This window comes from Quercus robur, chromosome 11 (genome assembly GCF_932294415.1).
Source record: "Quercus robur chromosome 11, dhQueRobu3.1, whole genome shotgun sequence".
NCBI classification, from domain to species: domain Eukaryota; kingdom Viridiplantae; phylum Streptophyta; class Magnoliopsida; order Fagales; family Fagaceae; genus Quercus; species Quercus robur.
In genome coordinates, this window is record NC_065544.1 from 24037530 (window position 1) to 24058982 (window position 21453).

At 38.1% G+C, this 21453-nt stretch overlaps 1 protein-coding gene across 3 annotated transcripts in view; it reads left to right on the forward strand.

The window, feature by feature from the left end:
* The window catches only part of LOC126706775 (2-oxoglutarate-dependent dioxygenase 19-like), an 84790-nt gene that overhangs the window by 46412 nt on the left and 16925 nt on the right, over window positions 1–21453 (forward strand). Inside the window, exons 1-3 of one of the 3 annotated variants that reach the window (XM_050406325.1) lie at window positions 16474–16703; window positions 17940–18237; window positions 18333–18568. In XM_050406325.1, the coding sequence (XP_050262282.1) occupies window positions 17971–18237; window positions 18333–18568 (503 nt within the window). In that variant the 5' untranslated portion in view covers window positions 16474–16703; window positions 17940–17970. Of the gene's footprint in view, window positions 1–16473; window positions 16719–17939; window positions 18238–18332; window positions 18569–21453 lie in introns of those variants that run through there. The other 2 variants (XM_050406324.1, XM_050406326.1) reach the window with 2 other exon arrangements.

The window sequence follows — 21453 nt, forward strand, 5'->3', positions numbered from 1 at the left end:
CTGATATTCTTCCTAGAATTCTGAGCGAGAATGGCCATCCCTTCTCTCTCTTACTATATAAGGTCTTGAAGAAGCTCTTTTTGCTCTTCTTTTATACCGACACTCCAGTTCGCCAGAGAATTCCAGCGCTCAGTCCTTCATCAACGTTCCAGGCTTTCAAATTCCTATGATTGCCTCAGTGAGAAATTTTTCCTTGAGGAAATCTCTAAGAGTTTTAGAGATTGTCGTAAGGATACTCGTAATTTCTACTTCCTCCTTGTAGCCTCAATTTTCACCTCGGCTCTCGATTTTCACCTCGACCTTCCTTCTCGGCCCATCGGTTTGACTAGTTGGGTAGATTCAAGTATCTGGTAGATACTCCGGCCGCCATGGAGGCCTTTAGGGCAAAATATCGCATCCCACAGGGGGTGGTTTTGCAGTATTGTCCTTCGAAAGGAATGCTAACTGATAGGAATGTGGGTCAAGTCATCATTCCCATGATCGCTTTTATAGAAGGAGGAATGGCACTTCCCATGCATAGGATTACTCGAGACTACTTGTTTAACCATAAATTGACACCACATCAGTGCGCTCCCAACATGTTTAGGGTCTTAGGCAGCATAGATGTCCTGAACGAGCGGATGGCTCTAGGCCTTACATGGCATGATGTAGTTCACATGTACGAATGCCACCATCTTGACAAGGCGGGATACTATCTTAAATCTCGGTCCGAGATCGTTAGGTTAATCTCCTGTCTTCCTAAATCCAATAAGGGTATAAAAGATGACTACCTTATTGTCTCAGGAGAGTGGAGCAACAGTTTTCATTGTCCAACTCGAGTAGGAGATCCAGGTGCGGTGTCTTTAGGATCAATCCTCTGGGAAGGGGAGGGGTTTAGCCCTTTAGTTTTATTTTCTTTTGTTCGGAAATTCAAAATTTTTGTAACCTAACCAAAATTTCCTTCTCGGCTATTTTGCAGATAGAGCACACGTCGCTCCTCGGCTCAGCCACGTGAACGTTCAGGCCTTGAACTACCTTTTGAGGTCAGAGATCTACATCAATGAGGATGGACAATTGCGAGCGGCTCACCTAGTTTTAGGTTATGAACCTTTGTCCCGCACTTTCCAAGACATCGGCCAATCCATAAGAGTCGGTAGTCTAAGGTTGGCTAGGATCGACGTGTTAAAGCCAAGGTTTTTAGCTCGAGACGATCTCAGGCCGGTTGTTTTGCCTGCATTTCAAAATCCTCCACCAGCTGTGCAACTACCTCCACAAGACAATCCTGAAGTTGCAGCACAGGCTGAAGAAGAGGCTGAATCATCTCGTCCCTCTCTCGAGGAAGAGACAGACGAGTTTTACTTCAAGGAGGATATTCCAAAAGCTCCTCTGATCGAGCTTTCAGATCCTGAGGGAGAACAGGACAGAAATTCGGTGGTCGGCGTGCCACTTGTTATTGCCTGCTCGGACGACTCTTCAGACGAGGAGGTGGACAATATGGCCTCTAACAAAGGAAAGAGCCTACGAAAGCTGATGTCCTCCCAAGGCAAAGGGCAATCATCAAAAGTGTCCTCCAAGTCCCAACCACCTATCCATCCTCCCGTTGCTCCACAACTCCCTATCGACCTTGGTTTAAAAGTTAACACGGACCTGAAAAAGAAAAGGCCAGTTGAGTCCCTCGAGGAAGGCGAGGTGGGCCCTCGCCAGGGTAAACAGCAAAAGACAACCCAGGAGCAGAGGGACAAAAGGGCTCCATCTGTAGAGAGCCGAGAAGAGACGGAGCGGGCTAAAGTGCGCGTTACTCCACGTACTTGGAGCCCGAAACTCAAAGTGGACAAAGTCACCATTCCCTATACTGCTTCGGTCCGAGAGTACAACAGGGGCCGAACATGGTATATAGCTGAGGCCTTAGAGCAGCCCATGCTCCTTCCCAAGGACATGGAGGCTTACAGGCGATTTTCACAGCCCGAACTCTTTTTATCCCTAAAGAGAGACCTTGCGATGGTAAGGCAGTTCATCTTCTCCTTGGTAAAATCATTAGATCCTATCACGTTTTAACATATTGTTTTGTCATTTTTTGGGTAGATTACTCAACAAGTGTTTATGGTCGAGGAGTATTGCCGCAACAATCTTAAGTTGGCTGACGTTAAGGCTCTCTCTAGTGCTGAGGTGGAGAAGGCTTTAGGAACCCTTAAGCAGGAGCAATTTGAGCTGTCGGAGAAGCTCAAAGAGGCTGAGAAAAACCACAGGAGCGCCGAGGCTGGCTTGAAGAACGCTGAGAGTCAAGCCAAAGACTAACGCCAAAAACTGTACGTGACTGAGACCAACCTTGCCACTGAAAAGCAAACTGTGTTAGATCTCAAGGCCGCATTACAGAAAGCCAAGGAGGAGGCCCGGCTGGCCAAGGAAGAGGCTCAGCTAGTCAGGGAAGCAGCCAAGGCTGAAAAGAAGGCTTCTTATCAGCTTGGGGCGGAGGAGACTAAAGCCAGGCTTTCCGAGGAGCTGCCAGAGGTATGCAGGGATTACTACAGCATTTCATGGGCTCATGCTCTAATGCTGCAGGGATCCCTGCAGACTCGGCCTTGAGGTTGCCTGAAAAGGTCTTTTTCCCTCCTAAGATCCGAGAGATCCCTGATGATGCCACTGAAGCTTCTGAGCAGGCTACGGTTGTTCCTGATGCCATCCCCCTAGTTGACACTGCTGGGGGCTCTGGTCAAGTAGCCGTCCAGGTCGAGGATGTGGAAGGAGAGAAAAACAAGGGCAAGGGCAAGGGAAAGAGAACCTCCTTTAAGGCCAAAGATCCTCCTAAGGTGTCAGTCACCGAGGAACACGGGGCAGACTCCCAAGTTAAGAACGTTCCACCTCCTCAGCCAGAGCAAAAAGAGGATCCTCCTATCGAGACTTAGCTCCTAGGGTTTCTATTTATTATTTACTATATATATATATATATATTTTTTTTTTTGGACTTCAGACGGGAGTTGTGCTACATTTTGTTCTCTTGCAAAGACTTCCTATTGTTTTTTTTTTTTTTGGCTTATTAATATATAATGCTTTTTCTTTCAATTTTTTATTTTTTTTATTTTTTATCTTTATGACTGATGTTGATGGAATTCTGTTATTTTGTTCCGAGTTAAGGTTACTGTTTCTCTAGTTGATGTTTGTAACAAACCTACCGATATAAACAAATGAGTAGGGGCAGGACCGTGCAATGAACTTAGAACAATAGATGCTATAATACGAGATTGTGAACATACCTTAAAATTGCACAGGAGTTCTGAGTTATTAATTGCACAGGAGAGATGCCATAAGTTGTTAATTTCTCCTAAGTCTGTCGTCCGAGGAGCCATGCAAGACTTAGGTTTTGTTTAAAACTTGGATAGATGCCCTAAGTTGTTAATTTCCCCTAAGTCTGTGGTACGAAAAGCCATGCAGGACTTAGGTTCTGTTTAAAACTTGGATAGATGCCATAAGTTGTTAATTTCCCCTAAGTCTGTGGTCCGAGGAGCCATGTAGGACTTAGGTTCCGTTTAAAACTTGGATAGATGCCATAAGTTGTTAATTTCCCCTAAGTCTGTGGTCTGAGGAGTCATGCAGGATTTAGGTTCTGTTTAAAACTTGGAGAGATGTCATAAGTTGTTAATTTCCCCTAAGTCTGTGGTCCGAGGAGCCATGCAGGACTTAGGTTCTGTTTAAAATTTGGAGAGATGCCATAAGTTGTTAATTTCCCCTAAATCTGTGGTCTGAGGAGCCATACAGGACTTAGGTTTTGTTTAAAACTTGGATAGATGCCATAAGTTGTTAATTTCCCCTAAGTCTGTGGTCTGAGGAGCCATGGGAAAGGTACAGTTTTCTCATCTAGGTCTTCCAGATAATATGCATCTATTCCTACCACAGAGGTGATGCGATATGGTCCTTCCCGGTTGGGTCCCAGCTTGCCCTAGGAAGGGTTCTTAGCGCTGCCAAAAATTTTTCTCATCACGAGGTCGCCTGGCCCTAGGGGTCGCAGCCTTACATTAATATCGTACCCTTGCTTTAACTTTTGGTGGTAATAGGCCATTTGGATCATTGCTTTTTCTCTTTTCTCCTCAGCTAGGTCTAGACTTCTCCCTAGTAACTCGTCATTACTTCTTGGGGTAAAGGTGCTGGATTTCATCATGGGGAAGTTGGCTTTAAGGGGGAGCACGGCTTCAGCCCCATAAGTCATTGAAAAAGGAGTTTCTCCCCTTGACCGTCGCGGCGTAGTTCGGTAGGTCCATAAGACGTGTGGTAGCTCTTCCACCCATCTTCCCTTTGCATCATCCAACCTCTTTTTCAGCCCGCTCATTATGACTTTGTTCACAACCTCGACTTGCCCATTTCCTTGGGGTAGGCAAGAATGGAATATCAGTTCGTGATCCCGAAGTCGCAACAGTATTTCCTAAAGGTCTTACTATCAAATTGAAGATCGTTGTCCAAGATGAGGGTGTGAAGGGTTCCAAAGCGCGTAATGATGTTTTTCCAAATGAACTTCTTTGCATCCACATCTCTGATGTTGGCCAAAGGTTCAGCTTCTACCCATTTGGTGAAATAATCAGTGCCGACTATTAAGTATCGCTTATTCCCTGCTGCTTTCGGGAAAGGGCCGACAATATCAAGACCCCACTGAGCGAACGACCAAGGACTGGAGAATGGGTTAAGGACTCCCCCCAGCTGGTGGATATTTGGGGTGAATCTTTGGCATTGATCACACTTCCTTGCATATTCTTGGGCCTCTCTCTGCATGTTCGGCCACCAGTACCCTTGGGTGAGTGCTCTGTGCGCTAGCGATCTTCCTCCTGTATGACTCCCACAAATTCCCTCATGTCGTTCTTCAAGCAAGGACTTGGATTCCTCTGGGTGTATACATAGTAGGTACGGCCCAGAGTAGGAGCGCTTGTAAAGCTTGTGGTCCTCCAACAACCAAAACCGAGGAGCATTCCTTCGTATTTTCTCAACCTCCAATTTTCCTTCGGGTAATACATCATCTTTGAGGAAGTTCACTATAGGATCCATCCAGCTCGGATTCCTTCTGATTTAATGGATCCGAACTCTATCCTTTTCGATGGTACCTGTTTTGTATAGATCCTCAACAAGGATCATTCGTGGTAGATCCTACGCAGAAGACGTGGCAAGGGTGGCCAGTGAATCCGCATGTGTGTTCCCACTTCTAGAAACGTGCGACAGATTAAAAGATTCAAAGCCTGATTGCAGGCGCTTGACTTGACCAAGGTACTCCTGCATTTTCGCATCTCTAGCTTCCAACTCACCCATCACTTGGCCTACTACAAGTCTGGAGTCCGAGAACGCTTCTATTGCCTTTCCGCCCATCTTTTGCACCATGATCATTCCTTGGAGTAAGGCCTTGTACTCGGCTTCATTGTTCGTAGCCGAAAACCCAAGTCTTAATGACTTTTCAATGGTGATCCTTTCGGGGGATATTAGAACTAGCCCTATCCCAGATCCTTTTTGGTTGGCCGCGCTGTCCACATAGACTTTCCATCGCGAGGTTGCTTGTGCAAAGATTGTGCCAATCGATTTTCCATCCATGATTTCCTCCTCGGCTACTGCTTCTACAGAGGGTTCAGCGAATTCAGCGACTGGATCCGCGAGGACTTGATCCTTGACAGAGGTCCTAGGCATGTATTTAATATCGAAAGCCCCTAAAAGCGTACTCCACATGGTGATTATTCCTGTGTAATCGGCACTTCGGAGCACCGACCGGAGGGGAAGTTGGGTTAGGATAATGACCGTGTGCGCCTGAAAGTAATGGGGAAGTTTTTGAGTGGGATGCTTTACTGCAAGAATTGTGTTGAAGGCTAAAATTTCACAAGAAAGCCCATTCCATGAAAAGTAAAGAAGGCCCAATTCAAGCAGCAAGAAGAATCAACATTAAGGCCCAATTTATGTTCAGATTTCCAGCAAAAAGGTCATCAAAAAGTCCAGCAAAATCCATTGAAAGAACTGGGCTGGGATACCTAGAGGCTGCCAGAGGCCTGGGATCCTCAGGTAATGCAACACAGTTACTGTGGAATTGAGACAGCTCAAGAGAGGTACCACGAAATACAAGAAATGAAGAACAGAGATGTCCTTCTCAAGTACCCAGTGGTGTAGCAAAGAATCAGAAAGTATAAAGCAAACATTAATGAACAAAGGAGTTGTACCACAAGGAACCAAGAATGAGAAAATCATACGTAGAAGCAATTGGAAGAGAACTTTCAACCCAGCAGTAAAAGATTCCAACTATTTGGGAATAATGACAGCAAGGAAATACAACCGCAGCTGAGTCTGAAAAGTGAGAAATCTTGAAGGAAGAGAGATTGAAGGCTAGTTGCCCAAGGACGCCCCAGAATGGAAAGTCAGCAAGTGACTTTTAGAGAAACAGTATTAAAAGATGAAAACCATGAGAAAAAAAGGAAGAGACCAACTCCTAAGAAAATGACACAGCACGAGCTCTGAAGGGCAAAAGAGAGAAATCACTAGTACCTTAGAGCCCTAGAAAACACGCTATAAAAGGAAGAGAAAACCCATGTTGAAGGGGAGAGGATTTTCAGTAGGAAGAATATCATAACAGAGTCATTAGAACTCTGTAAAATTTAAGAAAAACAGAGGAATGTCTCCCGGTATCCCAGAAACAGCCACTATAGCACATACTTGGATTCAAAAGGATTCAAACTTTGCAAGTCTTAGAGGCTTGGATAGCCATCGAAATCTGTAATTTTTGAGCTTATTTGAACCTTGTATCACGTCTTAGTGAGCACATTTGTAATCCACAATCAAGAAAAATAATGAAATATCTCATATTGATTTGAGAATTTCTAACAATTACTTTGCATATTTATTTATCATATTATCTTCCTTTACTGCTTTTTGCTGCTCAATACATATATATTCTTGCTTGTAAAGCTGAGTCCCTGCCCAAGCAAAGCCACTCAGACTTGAGTTCCAAATCCCACAAGTCTTGTGCAAAAGCACTAAGTCTGTGAGAATTGGGGCCAGGATCCTCGTGGCTGAATCATTCTCATAAAATTCATTTACATATATGTATATGTATTAATATATATATATATATATATATATATATATCCTAATCTAAGAAACTAACAATTATTTGAAGATATGTGCCTTGTATAGTTGTTCTTGTGTAGGACCTATAGAGGTAAAAGGAAAGGACAAAACTCCATTGCATAACAAGTATGGAGAAAGATTGTATAGTGTAGAGAATCAGAGATTCTGGGTTCTTACAGGCCTAATATGCCCCGGGATCCCATGACAGTACGTCCCGGGATCCCACGACAGTACGCCCGGGGTACCAAGTGAAGGAATTCTTTAAAATGTTTATACGATAAAAGATAAGCCTTAAATATTCTATTTCAATCTCTTTCTCATTGTGAATATTATGAACATCTATTTTACTTATTTTGTAAGAGTAAAGGGTCATTTTATGATACTAAAACACTTATAATGGTATTTTATTGCTTAGGAGGAATCACATTTTTGCCTTGAGGAGATTTATGTGACTTGCGCACAACTTGGTTCGTAATCAGCTCCCATTTAGCTGCGGTGAACCAAGCCCAGTCCACCAATATACAACTATTTGGCCCAGGATCCTTGGGCCTATGTGCTAAAGAAAAAAGCACTCTCACAAATTGCTTTTTCAAATGGTAAGTAGCGCACTTCAGCTTCATGCAACGATTTACTTACGTAGTATACTGGTCATTGTATCCCATTATCAATCTGTATTAATACCAAGCTTACAGCATGAGAGGCTACTGCTATGTATGTGAACAGAACCTCGTCGGCCTCAGGGCTAGACATAATGGGTGGTCGTGACAGGTATTCTTTAAGTTGCTAGAAAGCTAGAACACAATCCTCCGACCACTCAAACCCTTTCCACTTATTCATCAAAAGGTATAAAGGTCAACATCGGTCTACAGATCGTGAGATGAACCGATTCAACGCTGCGATCATACCAGTAAGTTTCTGCACTTCTTTTGGGTTCCGAGGAGCTTGTAGGCTATTAATCGCTTTGATTTGGTCCGGGCTCACATCTATTCCTCTGTGAGTTACCATGTAGCCCAGGAATTTTCCAGACCCGACCCCAAATGAACACTTAGAAGCGTTGAGGCGCAGCCTGTGCTCCCTTAAAATGCTAAAAATGACTTCAAGGTATTTCACGTGCTCGGATGCCACTTTACTTTTTACTACCATATCGTCTATGTAGACCTCAATAGCCTTGCCTAGCTGGGGTTCGAACATTCTAGTCATCATCCTTTGATAGGTTGATCCTGCATTCTCTAATCCGAAAGGCATCACCTTATAGTGGTAGTTTCCAACGGGTGTCATGAACGCCGTTTTCTCCTGGTCCTCTAATGCCAGTGGTATCTGATGATAACCCTAGAAGGCATCCAAGAAGCTCATTCGGGGGTGGCCTACAGTCGCATCTACCAGTTGGTCTATTCAAGGTAACGGGAACGGGTCTTTCGAGCACGCCTTGTTTAAGTCTGTGAAGTCTATGCAGACTCGCCACTTCCTCGTCTTCTTTCTTACCACCACCATATTCGCCAGCCATTCGGGGTAAAAGACTTCTTTGATAGCCTCTGCCTTTTTTAGCTTCATCACTTCATCTCTAACAGCACCGGCATACTCTTTCGAAGGGCGCCGAGGTGGCTGCTTCTTTGGAATAGAAGATGGGTTAACATTTAGGTAGTGACAAATGAGACTAGGGTCAACCCTCGGGGCATCGTAAGCGTCCCATGCAAATATATCAACATTCTTCCTTAGAAATCCGACCAGTTCTTCTTTTTCTTGAAGAGGTAACTCCGAGCCGACTTAGAAAAATTTTTCTGGGTTATTGTCAATGGTAAACCTTTCTAAACTTTCACATTTTATCTCCTCGGCTAGTCCGTTGACTTGAGCTGCCAAGGTGGTTGATTGCTACAAGTTCTCAGAAGCCAAGGACTTGGCATTGGACCGACGTGAGATGGCGGCCACCATGCATTGCCTAGCCATGGCTTGATCTCCACGAATTTCTTCCACTTGGCCTTCGGACGGTTATTTTACCTTTTGGTGAAGTGTAGAAGATACGGCTTCCAGGGCATGGAGCCATGGTCTGGCTACTATTGCCGTGTAGGGCGAGTAGGCATCGACCACGATAAAATCTACCTCCACCACCTCTGATCCGGTCTGTATGGGTAATCTGATTTGCCCTTTTGGTACAACAGTCTTTCCCTCAAAAATTACAAGGGGAGAGTCATAAGCCGTCAAATCCTCAGGCCTTCAGTTCAGCCCCTTGTACAGATCAGGATACATTACTTCCACTGCACTGCCCGAATCTACTAGTACCCTCTTCACGTCGAAACCTCCAATCCTCAGCGTAACCACTAAAGCATCATCGTGAGGTTGGATAGTTTTCCTCTTATCCTCGTCTGAGAACCCCAATATCAATGAGTTTCCCTTTTTAGATCTTTTAGACTCCCTTTCCCTGTCCTCAACGGGGAGCCGAGCCACGGACAGCACCCTAGAAGGAAAAGATCCGGTTCTTCCTGGGGCGGCGAGGATGACATGTATCGTCCCTATGGAAGGTCTCAAAGATACGTCCTTCCGAGGCTCTTGTATTGCTTGGCCTAGATGACCGCTAGAGTGGTGTAAAAGATGACGTAACTTTCCTTCTCGGACCAGCTGATCTAGGTGATTCCATAGATTCCTGCAATCCTCAGTGGTATGCCCGTGGTCTTGATGATAATGACAATACAGGTTCTGGTTGCGCTTCGAGGGGTCTCCAGCCATTTTACCTGGCCATCTGAAGAAAGGTTTGTTCTTGACTTTCTCCAGAACTTGTTGTACTGGCTCTCTAAATACGGCATTAACTGTTTGCATGTTGGTTTGTCTAGCCTGTCTCATAAAATCCCTTCTCCGCTGGTAGGGCATGAACAGAAGTTCCTAATAAGTTCTACACCATCCTCTGAATAATCTGACAAGTTAAGTCTTATTTTCCTGCAATATATAATAAATTCAAAAAGGCAACAATGTTTCCATCAATACAATATGAAACAATTTTTATGTTGTGTGGAAGATTATATAGGTACAAAGATGAGGACCTCTTGACATATTTTTGTCAGCATTTTAGGTGGAGTTGGAGATATATTTTTACCAGGCTGTTTTAAAATTTTTTTTTTATTAAACCTAAGGTTTAGAGGTATTTTTGAACCACATAAAAGTCTAGTCTAAAATGGAGAATCCTCTTATAAAGTATAGATAACCTTAAATATATGTCCATAAATGAGCAATATTACTAATTAACTTACTCTTGCCATTTTTACCACTCTTTAACTAATTGCCATGTTATATGTTTAAAACAAATATCATATATCTTTAAATACTTTTTTTTTTTTCCATTTTAAAACAATTGTTTAATATTTTAATTGCTTGAAGAATAGTAGACCTCTTTTTTTTTTTTTTTTGAGAATCAAAGAATAAGGAATAGCTCAAATATAGATATTATTTTAATTTATTTTTATATCAAATTGCTCTCTTTTTCATTTTCCGTTTAGGAATTTATGCTACTATAAACCAATTAATGAATTTACAAATTTCACTTATTTCTATATCAAATTACTCTCTTTTTAATTGCTCGTTTATGAATTTTAAGAGTTTTAATTAATATTATTTCCTGACATTTACATACCATGATTCTACCTCTTCATCTTCCACTCATTCTCGAAATCCATTTGCTTTACTCAATCAAACTTTCAAGTTTATCTCAAAAAAAAAATCAAACTGTAAGCACACGATTTGCGTGGAACCGCAGTTGGGTTGGGTTCGCACGTAAATGGGCCCATACAATATCATTTGTAGAGAGTGGGATCGAAAGGCTAAGTCATGTTTACCCGGCCGTGGATTTCTTAAGATATTTATGCATGGTTTCAATTTCTTTTCCTTTGAAGCACCTCTCCTTTTTCCGTAGGACTGGAGGCCCTTTGTTTAGGTTACATATTTTTTCTTTTATACTCGCATACGTTCAATTTCCTTCGTCCACGTGTAGGGTCGACCCTTTCAAGACTGATACTTGTCCCATCAGTTTTAGACCTGAGTTGTTGGGGAGTGGTTAAGTAGGCTAAAGGAACACGACTCTGTGAGTGGCAAAGCTCTGTCTAGGACAGGTAGTATGGGCAGCCTTTCCTAGATATTTCAGATTTCTTACAAGATTATCCCTATGCCACTTTTGCCCCTTTCCTTAGTGTAGTTCTGGGCCAGCCGAGGGCTATACCCTCCTCGGCGGCTTCTCTGGCACATGGATGCTTTGCGTTATTGGGCTTGGACTACTATCCTCTTCGGCTTGGGCCTTAAGTCTTCCTGTGAACAGGTGGATCTGGTCCATCTGTTGCCGGGCCCCACACAAACTTTCATGAGAAAGCAAAGTAAAACATAGGAATTGGAGAAGGAAGAAGGAGAAGAACAAGGACCATTTGTTTCACTTTGTGCTTTTTTCCTTAACAACTCTCTATCTCTCTCCCTCCCCTGATTAACTCTAACTCAAAAATGTATTACTCAATGTTCAAGTTTTTAGATTTGCTTAAAAGATCCATGCCATTTTTTTTTAATAACAGGCAGGTCGGGTTGGACCCTAAACCCAAATAAAACCCAAATATAGTTGACCGGAACTCGACCCGTGTTTCAATCCAACCCGCCCAAAACCCTTAGGGTTGGGTCGAGTCTGTGCTTAGCCCTAGTAATGGGTAGTAGTTAGGGCGCAACCAGGAAATTTTGTTAAGAGGCTGAAGTAAAACTATCATATTGATTTGTAATTCAAGAAAAATTCAAACCATCATATACCTATATACATACATATTACATGTCTTCGTGCATTAGTTTTAAAATAAAAAATTTATTCCTAAGTTAGTCATAACTCATATATATTACGCAAGATTTTTGTTATTTTATTAATGTAATTTTTATCCACACTTAAAAATACTAACAAGCTAAACACCTAATTGAGCATCTTAAAGTCATTTTTTTATCAAGAGTTTCTTTAATTCTTATGAAAAATTATAAATCCATAACATTTGTAGAAATTAAATATCAGTATATAACAAAACTAGACTTATTTACAATTACAATAAATAATATTCATAGAAATTAAATATAATAAAATCACTATAACTAACCATAAACTAAATAGAATTTAAATTCAACTAGATTAGAAAACTAAAGTAAAAATAAATAAATCATAAGATAAATAAATAGAAATTAAAACTGAAATAGAACCGAAAACAAAGAAAAAAAAAAGAAAGAAGAAGAATTTTGTAACATTGAATGGATTGTGAAAGAGAATGAGTGCTAAGAAAGAAAAAAAAAAATATATATATATATATATATATATTTAAAAGGTAGTGTTTGTTACACATAGTCTAATACACATACACTACATTCTCAAAAAAAAAAAAAAAAAAATACACATACACTATCACACATATTTTTTGAATTAAAATAATAAGTTTATGACCGTTCAAGTTTTAAAAACATGTATTAAACTTACGATTTTAGTTTAAAAAATAATTGAATGTGTAATAATGAATATATAACAATTCTTATAAAGAAAATAAAATTATAAAGTGGCATAGAACCGGAGAGAGTTAGATATCACGTTGGAGGATAGAACCATAAAGTGGCATAGAATTCTAGATGAGTTTTTTTTTTTTTTTTGGCTAATTAGAATTCTAGTAGAGTTAGATATCACGATGGAGGGTACAACTATAAAGTGGCAGTAGAGTTAGATATCACGTGAGAGGGTCGATACTTTTTTTATTTTCAAAACTACCTTCTGCTTTTTAGGTGAAACGTTGAGAAAATGGAGGGCAAATCAAATTTAGCTGATGTGTAGGAGGTGAGCAGTCTGTGCTCTTGTGGGGCCGGGTTTTATAAAAATTGAAGTGAGCTACTGGTAGAAGGTTTTTAAAAATAGGGTCCGGTGACACATATTAAATTTTTTATTTTTGAAAATATTTTTTCGGGAATTAAAAAACTTGTTATTACTTTTTCAATTTTTGAGAAAATTTTCTCCAAAAATAAAAATTAATGTATGCCCTTAGTAAAATCCTTAAAAATATTTGGGGGGCCATAACGTGGCTCCACACGTGGTAGTTGTGGTTTTCTTTTTTCTTTTTTCTTTTTTTTTTCTTTTCTTTCCTCCAAATTCTAAAACCAAACAGATTGCAAAATTCAAAAACAAATGTGCAATTTCCAATTCCAACATAAACCCATAAACTATCATTTCCAGTAAAAAGATAAAGATTATATGCTCAGTCACAAAGCTTATGATAGATCAACCATGGAGAACGTGTGGTGTTACTATGATGGAGAGGTGAGAACTGAGAAGAAATGAAGATCCTAGAAAAGGATTGGACAATTAAAAATATAGGTGAAGAAAATATGTGGAGAAGAATTATTAAAAAAAAAAAAAAAGGAGAAGAAAAGAGGATATAAAGATTGATAAGAACAAAAAAGAAAAAGAGAAATTGAAATAAAAATTGTTGGTTTTTTTTTTTTTTTTTTTTTTTTTTTTTGGCTAATTTACACCTCAAATGCCACTTTTAGAAGTATTAGCTAGACACTTATTTATTTATTATTTTTAAATTACTTTTTTGAAAGTTTTTATCAAATACTTGGTTTAAAAAAAAAAAAAAACTTAATTTCATTCCGCACTTTTTAAAATTATTACTTTTTAAAAAAACACAATTTTAAAAAACTGAACCAAACTTTTATCTATTTATATATATTTTTTTTAGATTAGAATTGGTAAACTTAAAACTAGATGAAGATAAAAAAAATGAGTATGAAAAATGCCAGAGATTCAAATTTTTTTATAAAAGGTTGATGTGATAAAGTGGTTATTGGTAAGTAAAAAAATTATATTAGTAATGATATTAGATGAGAACTAATAAAAATTGACTATAATAATAGTTTGTAAAAATATTGTAAAATAGTTTCTATTTGTAGCATTACTCAATGAAGAATATTAAAGACAGAAACTATTTTACAACTGTAAGGACTCAATTTGTAACGATCCCAAACTGGTATTGGGTTCGTACGTTAAAGGCTCAAATAATAAAATTTGTAGAGCGTGGGTGTTTAAGAACTAGGTTAACTTTAAAAGAAAAACAATTCAACCTCACATTCATAGATGGATTAGCACCGATATAACAATTAGTTTTTCTTTGGAACAAGTACAGTTCTTGGGCTTCTAAGCTTTTTTCCTAAGTGTTCTCTGTTTCCTTTTTTTTATGTTTCGATCCTCTTCCTCAATGCTTTCTTTCATGTTATATACTGCCATTTTCATATCATCTTCACTACACACGTGTAAGTTGAGTTCAAGGAATTTCTTTCTGTCCCATCTAACACCTTCTAGAACCTCCTACTAGCAGCTATAAGGCTGCTTCATCACTGTTCAGGCATCACCTCCACATTAATGCGGTCAGAAAGTTGGTTGAGAGACAATTAATGCGAAAACAACTGTTGTTATAGATATTTGTTGGCCTTCTCTTTCTTGCCCTTGGTCCCTTATCCCACTTCTAGTGGTGGCGTAGCTCCGAAGTACGTTTGTAATAAGGTGGCATTCTGGTCGTCCTCAGATTCGTACTGCCGAGAAGGATTTTGTCATCAGACGAATACTAAACTCACCTTTCGTGATATTTACTCTTCCTTTCGTTTGGTTACCCCCATAACCTGATATGGGCCTCCTCGAACAGCTTTACGTCTTCAGATGGGCCACAGGCCCAATTAACTTGACTTTAATAATTTTAGTGACTAACCCGCCCCCACAACAACCTTTTTACAAAATATTGATGTGAAAAATTCTTACTAGTTTTCAATTACATCGATTACTAATATCACATTTTTACTTAGTAATAACTACTCATCATATTAATCGTTTGTAAAAAAATTTGAAAAATAGTTTGTACATATAATATTAATCAATACTAGCCTCTAAGCACGCGCGATAAAGATTAATAATTTGCATTTATTATAATTTGAGATTTCTACTTTTTCCAATAAAAAAAATATAAATATGTGGAGTGAGTTTTGTAGATTTGAGGAGTTTTAAAACTAATAAAATAGTGATCCTATTTTGTAGGGAGTTAGAGAGTAGAAGTAGGAATTTAAATTAACGTAAAAGTAAAAGTTTCACGTGCGTGCTCAAAGGTTTTTCTATTTTTTAGTTAAAGATTAATAATTTGCATTTATTATAATTTGGAATTTCTATTTTTTCCAATCACAAAAAAAAAAAAAAGAATACGTGGGGTGGGTTTTGTAGATTGGAGGAGTTTTAAAACTAACAAAAGAATGATCCTATTTTGTAGGGAGTTAGAGAGTAGAAGTAAGAATTTAAATTAATATAAAAGTAGGAGTTTATTAGAAGCAGAAAGACATTTCAACGTAGAAGTAAGAATTTATTATTTTTGTCAATTTAATATTTTAACCCCAATTTTAAGTTTTAGATAGGGGTATTTTTGAAAGTAAAAAAAGCGATAACTAACTTTCTTTTACCAATTTACTATTTTAACCCCATTTTTAAGTTATTGGTTAATTAATTTAGGGGTATTTTTAACAGGAAAAAAGTCAATAACTAACTTTCTGATTTGAAATTAATAATTTGACAGGTAAAGATTAATAATTTGCGTTTATTATAATTTGAAATTTCTACTTTTTCCAATCACAAAAAAAAAAAAAAAAAAAAAAAATACTTGGGGTGGATTTTGTAGATTGGAGGAGTTTTAAAACTAACAAAAGAGTGTTCATATTTTGTAGGGAGTTAGAGAGTAGAAGTAAGAATTTAAATTAATGTAAAAGTAGGAGTTTATTAGAAGCAGAAAGACATTTCAACGTAGAAGTAAGAATTTATTATTTTTGTCAATTTACTATTTTAACCCCAATTTTAAGTTTTAGGTAGGGGTATTTTTGAAAGTAAAAAAAGCGATAACTAACTTTCTTTTCTCAATTTACTATTTTAACCCTCTTTTTAAGTTATTAGTTAATTAATTTAGGGGTATTTTTGACAGAAAAACAAATCAATAACTAACTTTCTGAATCCTCTTAATATATACAGATAGATAAATAGATTTAAGTGTGCATCTAAATACCGATTATTTTGATGAAAATTGAAAACTTATTACTGAAAATACTGTAACAAAATATTTTTATTCCTACACATTACTATTGGCCCAATTTTATGACTTGACTTGTCCATAAACAGTGACACGACCAGCCAAAAAAAGCACCCGTAGCACACGCAAACATAGCCACTACCCAAACGCACCCAAAAGCACCCGTAGCTAACGCAAACGTAGCCACTACGCAAACGTAGCCACTCCCATCCACTAACCCATATTTTCTCCAGTCAATAGCTTTTCACTTTTCAGCTTTATCATTTTGTCCATATTCTCTCTTTCCAATTCCCATTTCCCATTAGGATCTTTTCAGCAAAAAAAGAAAAAAAAAAAAAAAAAATCTTCATCAGGATCTCTCTCTATTTTTTACTTCCTGCTTCACCACTTATTAACGCCCCCAGCCAAGGCCCAATTATTCCACGAACAACCCGCCACTGCCTTGATTCATTTTATCTCTTTCTTGCATTGAAGAAAAAAAGAAGAAGAAAGGGAAACGAATTCAGAGCAGCAGCACAGTGAGATTTCTCAAGTTTTTTGTGAAGAAAGGTGCGACTGTGAAGCGTAAGTGTATACTGTTTGTACTTGGTACTGTGTAAGAGTTATTACTTTTTTTTTTTTTTTTTTTTTTACCTATACAAATTTAGAAGAAGTAGTGTGACGTGTGAACAGAAAATGTTGGAACTTCTGACCACGCCTATTGTAATATATATATTAGAAACATCATTATTATATTTTTCAATAGCCACTCGGCAAGTTGATAATAATATAGTAGGAAAATGCTAGAGATAATGAATTTTTTACATGAAAATTTAAATGATGAATGATTATTGTTAAATGAAAAAGTAATGTTAGTAATAGGTTTGATTAAGAACTAATAAAAAGTTCTAGTTAGAGCATTTGCAACAGTAGTGATAAAAAGTTAAAAAACTATTTTTAGGACAACTAAGCTATTTATAGTCAAAAAATTTGACTTCTCAACTATAGTATAGCTGTGTACGGTAGCTCGAAAGTAAAAAAAAAAATATATATATATATATATATTTTATTTTGTGTTCACACTGTTTGTTAGAGTATTTTTAGTTTATTTTATTTTATTTTTATTTAAGTGTGATATATTATTTTATTGTAGTAAATATATTTTTGTATTGTGATATTTATAGTTGCAGCATGAGAGTAGGTAAAATAACTTTTTATGGTGTCAAATAGTTAAAAATGTAGCATCATTGTTGAGGATGCTCTAAGAAGTTGCGTAAATAGATTGGTCACAACAATAATTTATAAATATATTGCAAAATAGGTTGCGAGAGAAATACTTAAAATGACAAAATTTGTGTTACAACTTTCCTACTCTCGTGCTGAATTGGGAGTACAAATTGTGCCGGCATTACTCCTAGTATATATATAGACATGAATCACATGATTATAGCATGTAAGGAACACAACAATATTGCCACAATTACTCAGCTATCTCGCCCCAGGAGGGGTGGCCCAGTTGGGAGAGATCCCACATGCAAGCATAAGGTCCCTTGTTCGAGTCGTGGCGGGTACCGTGTGGGAGGAGGGTTTCCTAGCTTGCATTGTGCCTCTCTTGCTGGCTCTCTTGGGGTGCTAGGGTGAGGTCTGTGGCATCCCGGTCACAGTAGCTATAGCTCAATCCAACATTCCCTAGCGGGGGGTGCCCTTATTAGGTCACGCCCTGGGGGGTTAGTCACAAATGGTCGCCCCCGCCCCCCTCCTTGTTCATCAAAAAAAAATTACTCAACTATCTCTCTCTGTTTCTAGTGTTCTCCTCGTTTCTCCTCAATCCTCATCAATGGCTTCAGCAATGTCCACGAAGGCATCACCTGTTCATCCACCAAAGATAACAACCGTGAAAGCACTAGTTGAATCAACTCGCTCCTCCTCCATCCCTTCGTTTTACAACTTCACCCCTTATCTCCGTGATGAACCAGTAGCCAATGATCCAGAAGATTCAATACCCATTATCGACCTCGCTCTTCTTGTTTCTGGTACTCCCGAAGAACAGTCCCAAGTCATCCATCAACTCAGCAATGCCTGCTCAGACTGGGGCTGCTTCATGGTACATACTGTTTATCTTATCGGTCTTGAGCTTTTTTTTTTTTTTCGTGTCTATAGTTTTTGCATGTTACTGAGATTTGATGAGGGTCTTATTAGGTGATTAATCATGATGTGAAGGAGAGTCTGACGAAGGCAATGATAGCTTCGTTTCAAGAATTTTTCGACTTGCCAGAAGAGGAGAAGAGAGAGTATCAAGGAAACCATGTCATGGATCCAATCAGGTGTGGTACAGGCTTTAATCCTTCAATGGATAAAGCAAACTATTGGAGAGATTTTCTCGAGTGCTTCGCCCATCCTGAATTTCATACACCCAACAAACCTGCTGGGTTTAGGTACATTTCTTTTCATTTCAGATTTAACCTCCTAAATCATATGATTCTGCTTAAGTGTAAGTTTAAATATTTGTATATAAACTTTTGGCCACAATTCGATCCTTTGTAAGTCGGTTTTCAAAAGTAAGTTCTATTCATGAGTTTGTAACATTTGATATTAAAGCCAACCACTAGGGTCGACGGGTCAACCTAGAGGCTGGAGTTAGGGATGGCAATTTGTGTTTGTGTGTTGGGTTTGTGACGGGTTAAGTTATGAGTATTATGTTATATGAGTCAACACGAACCTGACCCGTTTAGTAAACGGGTCAGAATTCCTCAGCCTTAACACGACCTGTTTATTAAATGGGTAAACCAACATGACATATTTAACCCGTTTAATTAGTAGGTCATGTTAGGGTCGACACAAATGACCTGTTTAATTAATAGGTCATAACTAATCTGAATAACCTGTTTGATTAATTAGTCATATCTAACTCGAATAATCTATTATCAATTTCCATATATCTAAAATTATAATACAACCATAAATCAAGTAATAAACATTCAGTTACAACTTACAATCATAAATCTAGTAATAATAACAAAAGCAAATAATTCTTTCATTCCTTCAAAATTAAATTACTAGTCCAAAAGGTTCCAATCCATACTATCAAATTCAACAATATGTCAAAGTTCCATAATAAAAAAAATAAGAAAACCAAATTCAAGTGTCATATCAAAAACTAAAAGACAACACAATTTATGATTAAAAAACTAAAACGATTACGTGGCATATCAAAATAGCCATGATGGCAAAATTTAAGTCCAACCATCCAAGTGCCATATCAAAAACTAAAAGACATCCAGATTAAGAGACTGGATTAGAAGAGATTGAGGGTTCCGTTGAAGAGGTGTCTTCCTTGTGCTCATCCTTGTTGATATTCATGCTCATTATATCTTTAGCATACATTCAAATGGCGCTTCAAATTTCCAGTACCATTTACTCCAGCAACAATATATTCCTTTCCACACTTCTTGTATGTGCAAGTAGGCTTTTCTCCATCTTTTTTAGGAAGCATCTAAAAGAAATGTCAAATACTTGAAGTCCTTCTTTTATAGTCTTTGTTATTTGTCTTACTCTTAGAATTAGCCTTCTTTGGCAGAGGAAGTTCAGCTAGTTCATCAAAATCATCTTGGAAGTCAATGTCTTCACCTTCATACTTAGGCTGTGTTTGTTTTGGCTTCAAATCATTTTTGGAAATTCTTTTCCGTAAATGCGGGTGTTTGGTTGCGCATGGAAAATAAATTTTCCGGAAATGCTTTTCAGTTGACCGTGTGTTGGGGTGTAAAATCATTTCCGTTTTTATTTTACCTTTAAATCTCATTTTCTGGAAAATAGAGAGAGAGAGAGAGTGAGAGTGAGATTGCGCTCGCGCGCAAAGAGAGAGAGAGAGAGAGAGAGAGCCCATCGCCGGTGACCCACAAGCCTTCGACTTCGTCGGCGACCCAGAGCCTTCGCACCACGAACCCACGAACCAATCTTCGACTTCGCCGGTGAACCTAGAGCCCATATCACGCCACGAACCCAGAGCCTTCGACCCAGAGCCAGAGCCTTCGACCCACCGATCTTCGACCCAAAGCCTTCGACCCACGAGCCTTCGACCCACGAGCCTTCGACCCACGAGCCTTCGACTTCGCCGGCGACCCCGAGCCTTCGTGCCACGAACCCACGAACCAATCTTCAACTTTGCCGGCGAACCCAGAGCTCAGATCACGCCACGAACCCAGAGCCTTTGACCCAGAGCCAGAGCCTTCGACCCAGAGCCTTCGACTTCGCCGGAAACCCACGAACCAATCTCTCTCTCTGTGTGATTTTGATTTTTGTTGTTGTTGTGGTGGTGTGGGTGATGGTGTTTTGGTGGTTTTTCTATTGTGTGGTGGTTGGTTTTGTGTGGGTGGTGGTGGAAAATAGCAATTTCAAAATATTACCAAACACATGAAAATATTTTCTAGAACAATTTTCATAATGCAACCAAACATTTGAAAATATTTTCCTTTCCCAAAAATAGCATTTCCGGAAAATATTTATTTTTTGGAAAATATTTTACGGGAACCAAACACAGCCTTAGAGTCAATATCACTTTCCATCTAGAAAAAATTTAAAGAGAAATTATTAATCAGAAAATTAGTAATTCTAAGATGATAGAAACAAATAAACTTGAAACGAAATTGTAAAGCACGACTAATAATTTTGAAATCAACAAAAAAAAAAAAAATATATATATATATATATAAATACTATTAGTACGAAATAGTTAACAATATAGTGATTAACACACAAAAAACAAACAGATTTTCAATTATTTTATTTTAAGATGCTAGAAAACAAAAAAAACTTGAAAAGGAATCATAGAGCAAGACCCAATTATTTTAAAACCGACATTTAAAAAAAAAAAAAAAACTACTATTAGTACTAAACAATCAACATGATAGTGATACACAATAAACAAAAGAATCTTCAACTATTTTATTTTAAGATGATAGAAACAAATAAACTTGAAAATAAATCATAGAGCAAGACCTAATTATTTCAAAATCAATAAAAATCAATAAAAAATAAATAAAAAAAAGATCTACTATTAGTATTAAACAATCAAAATGATAGTGATTAACACAATAAACAAACAGAACTACAATTATTTTATTTTGAGATGACAAACAAAGAAACCTGAAAAAAAAAAAAAAAAAAAAAAATTCATAGAGCAAGACCCAATTATTAAAAAAAAAAAAAAAAAAAAAAATCTACTATTAGTAGTAAACAATCCACATGATAATGATTAGCACAATAAACAAAATTTACAATTATTTTATTTTTCAGTGCTAAGAGAAAAAAAAATAATAATAAA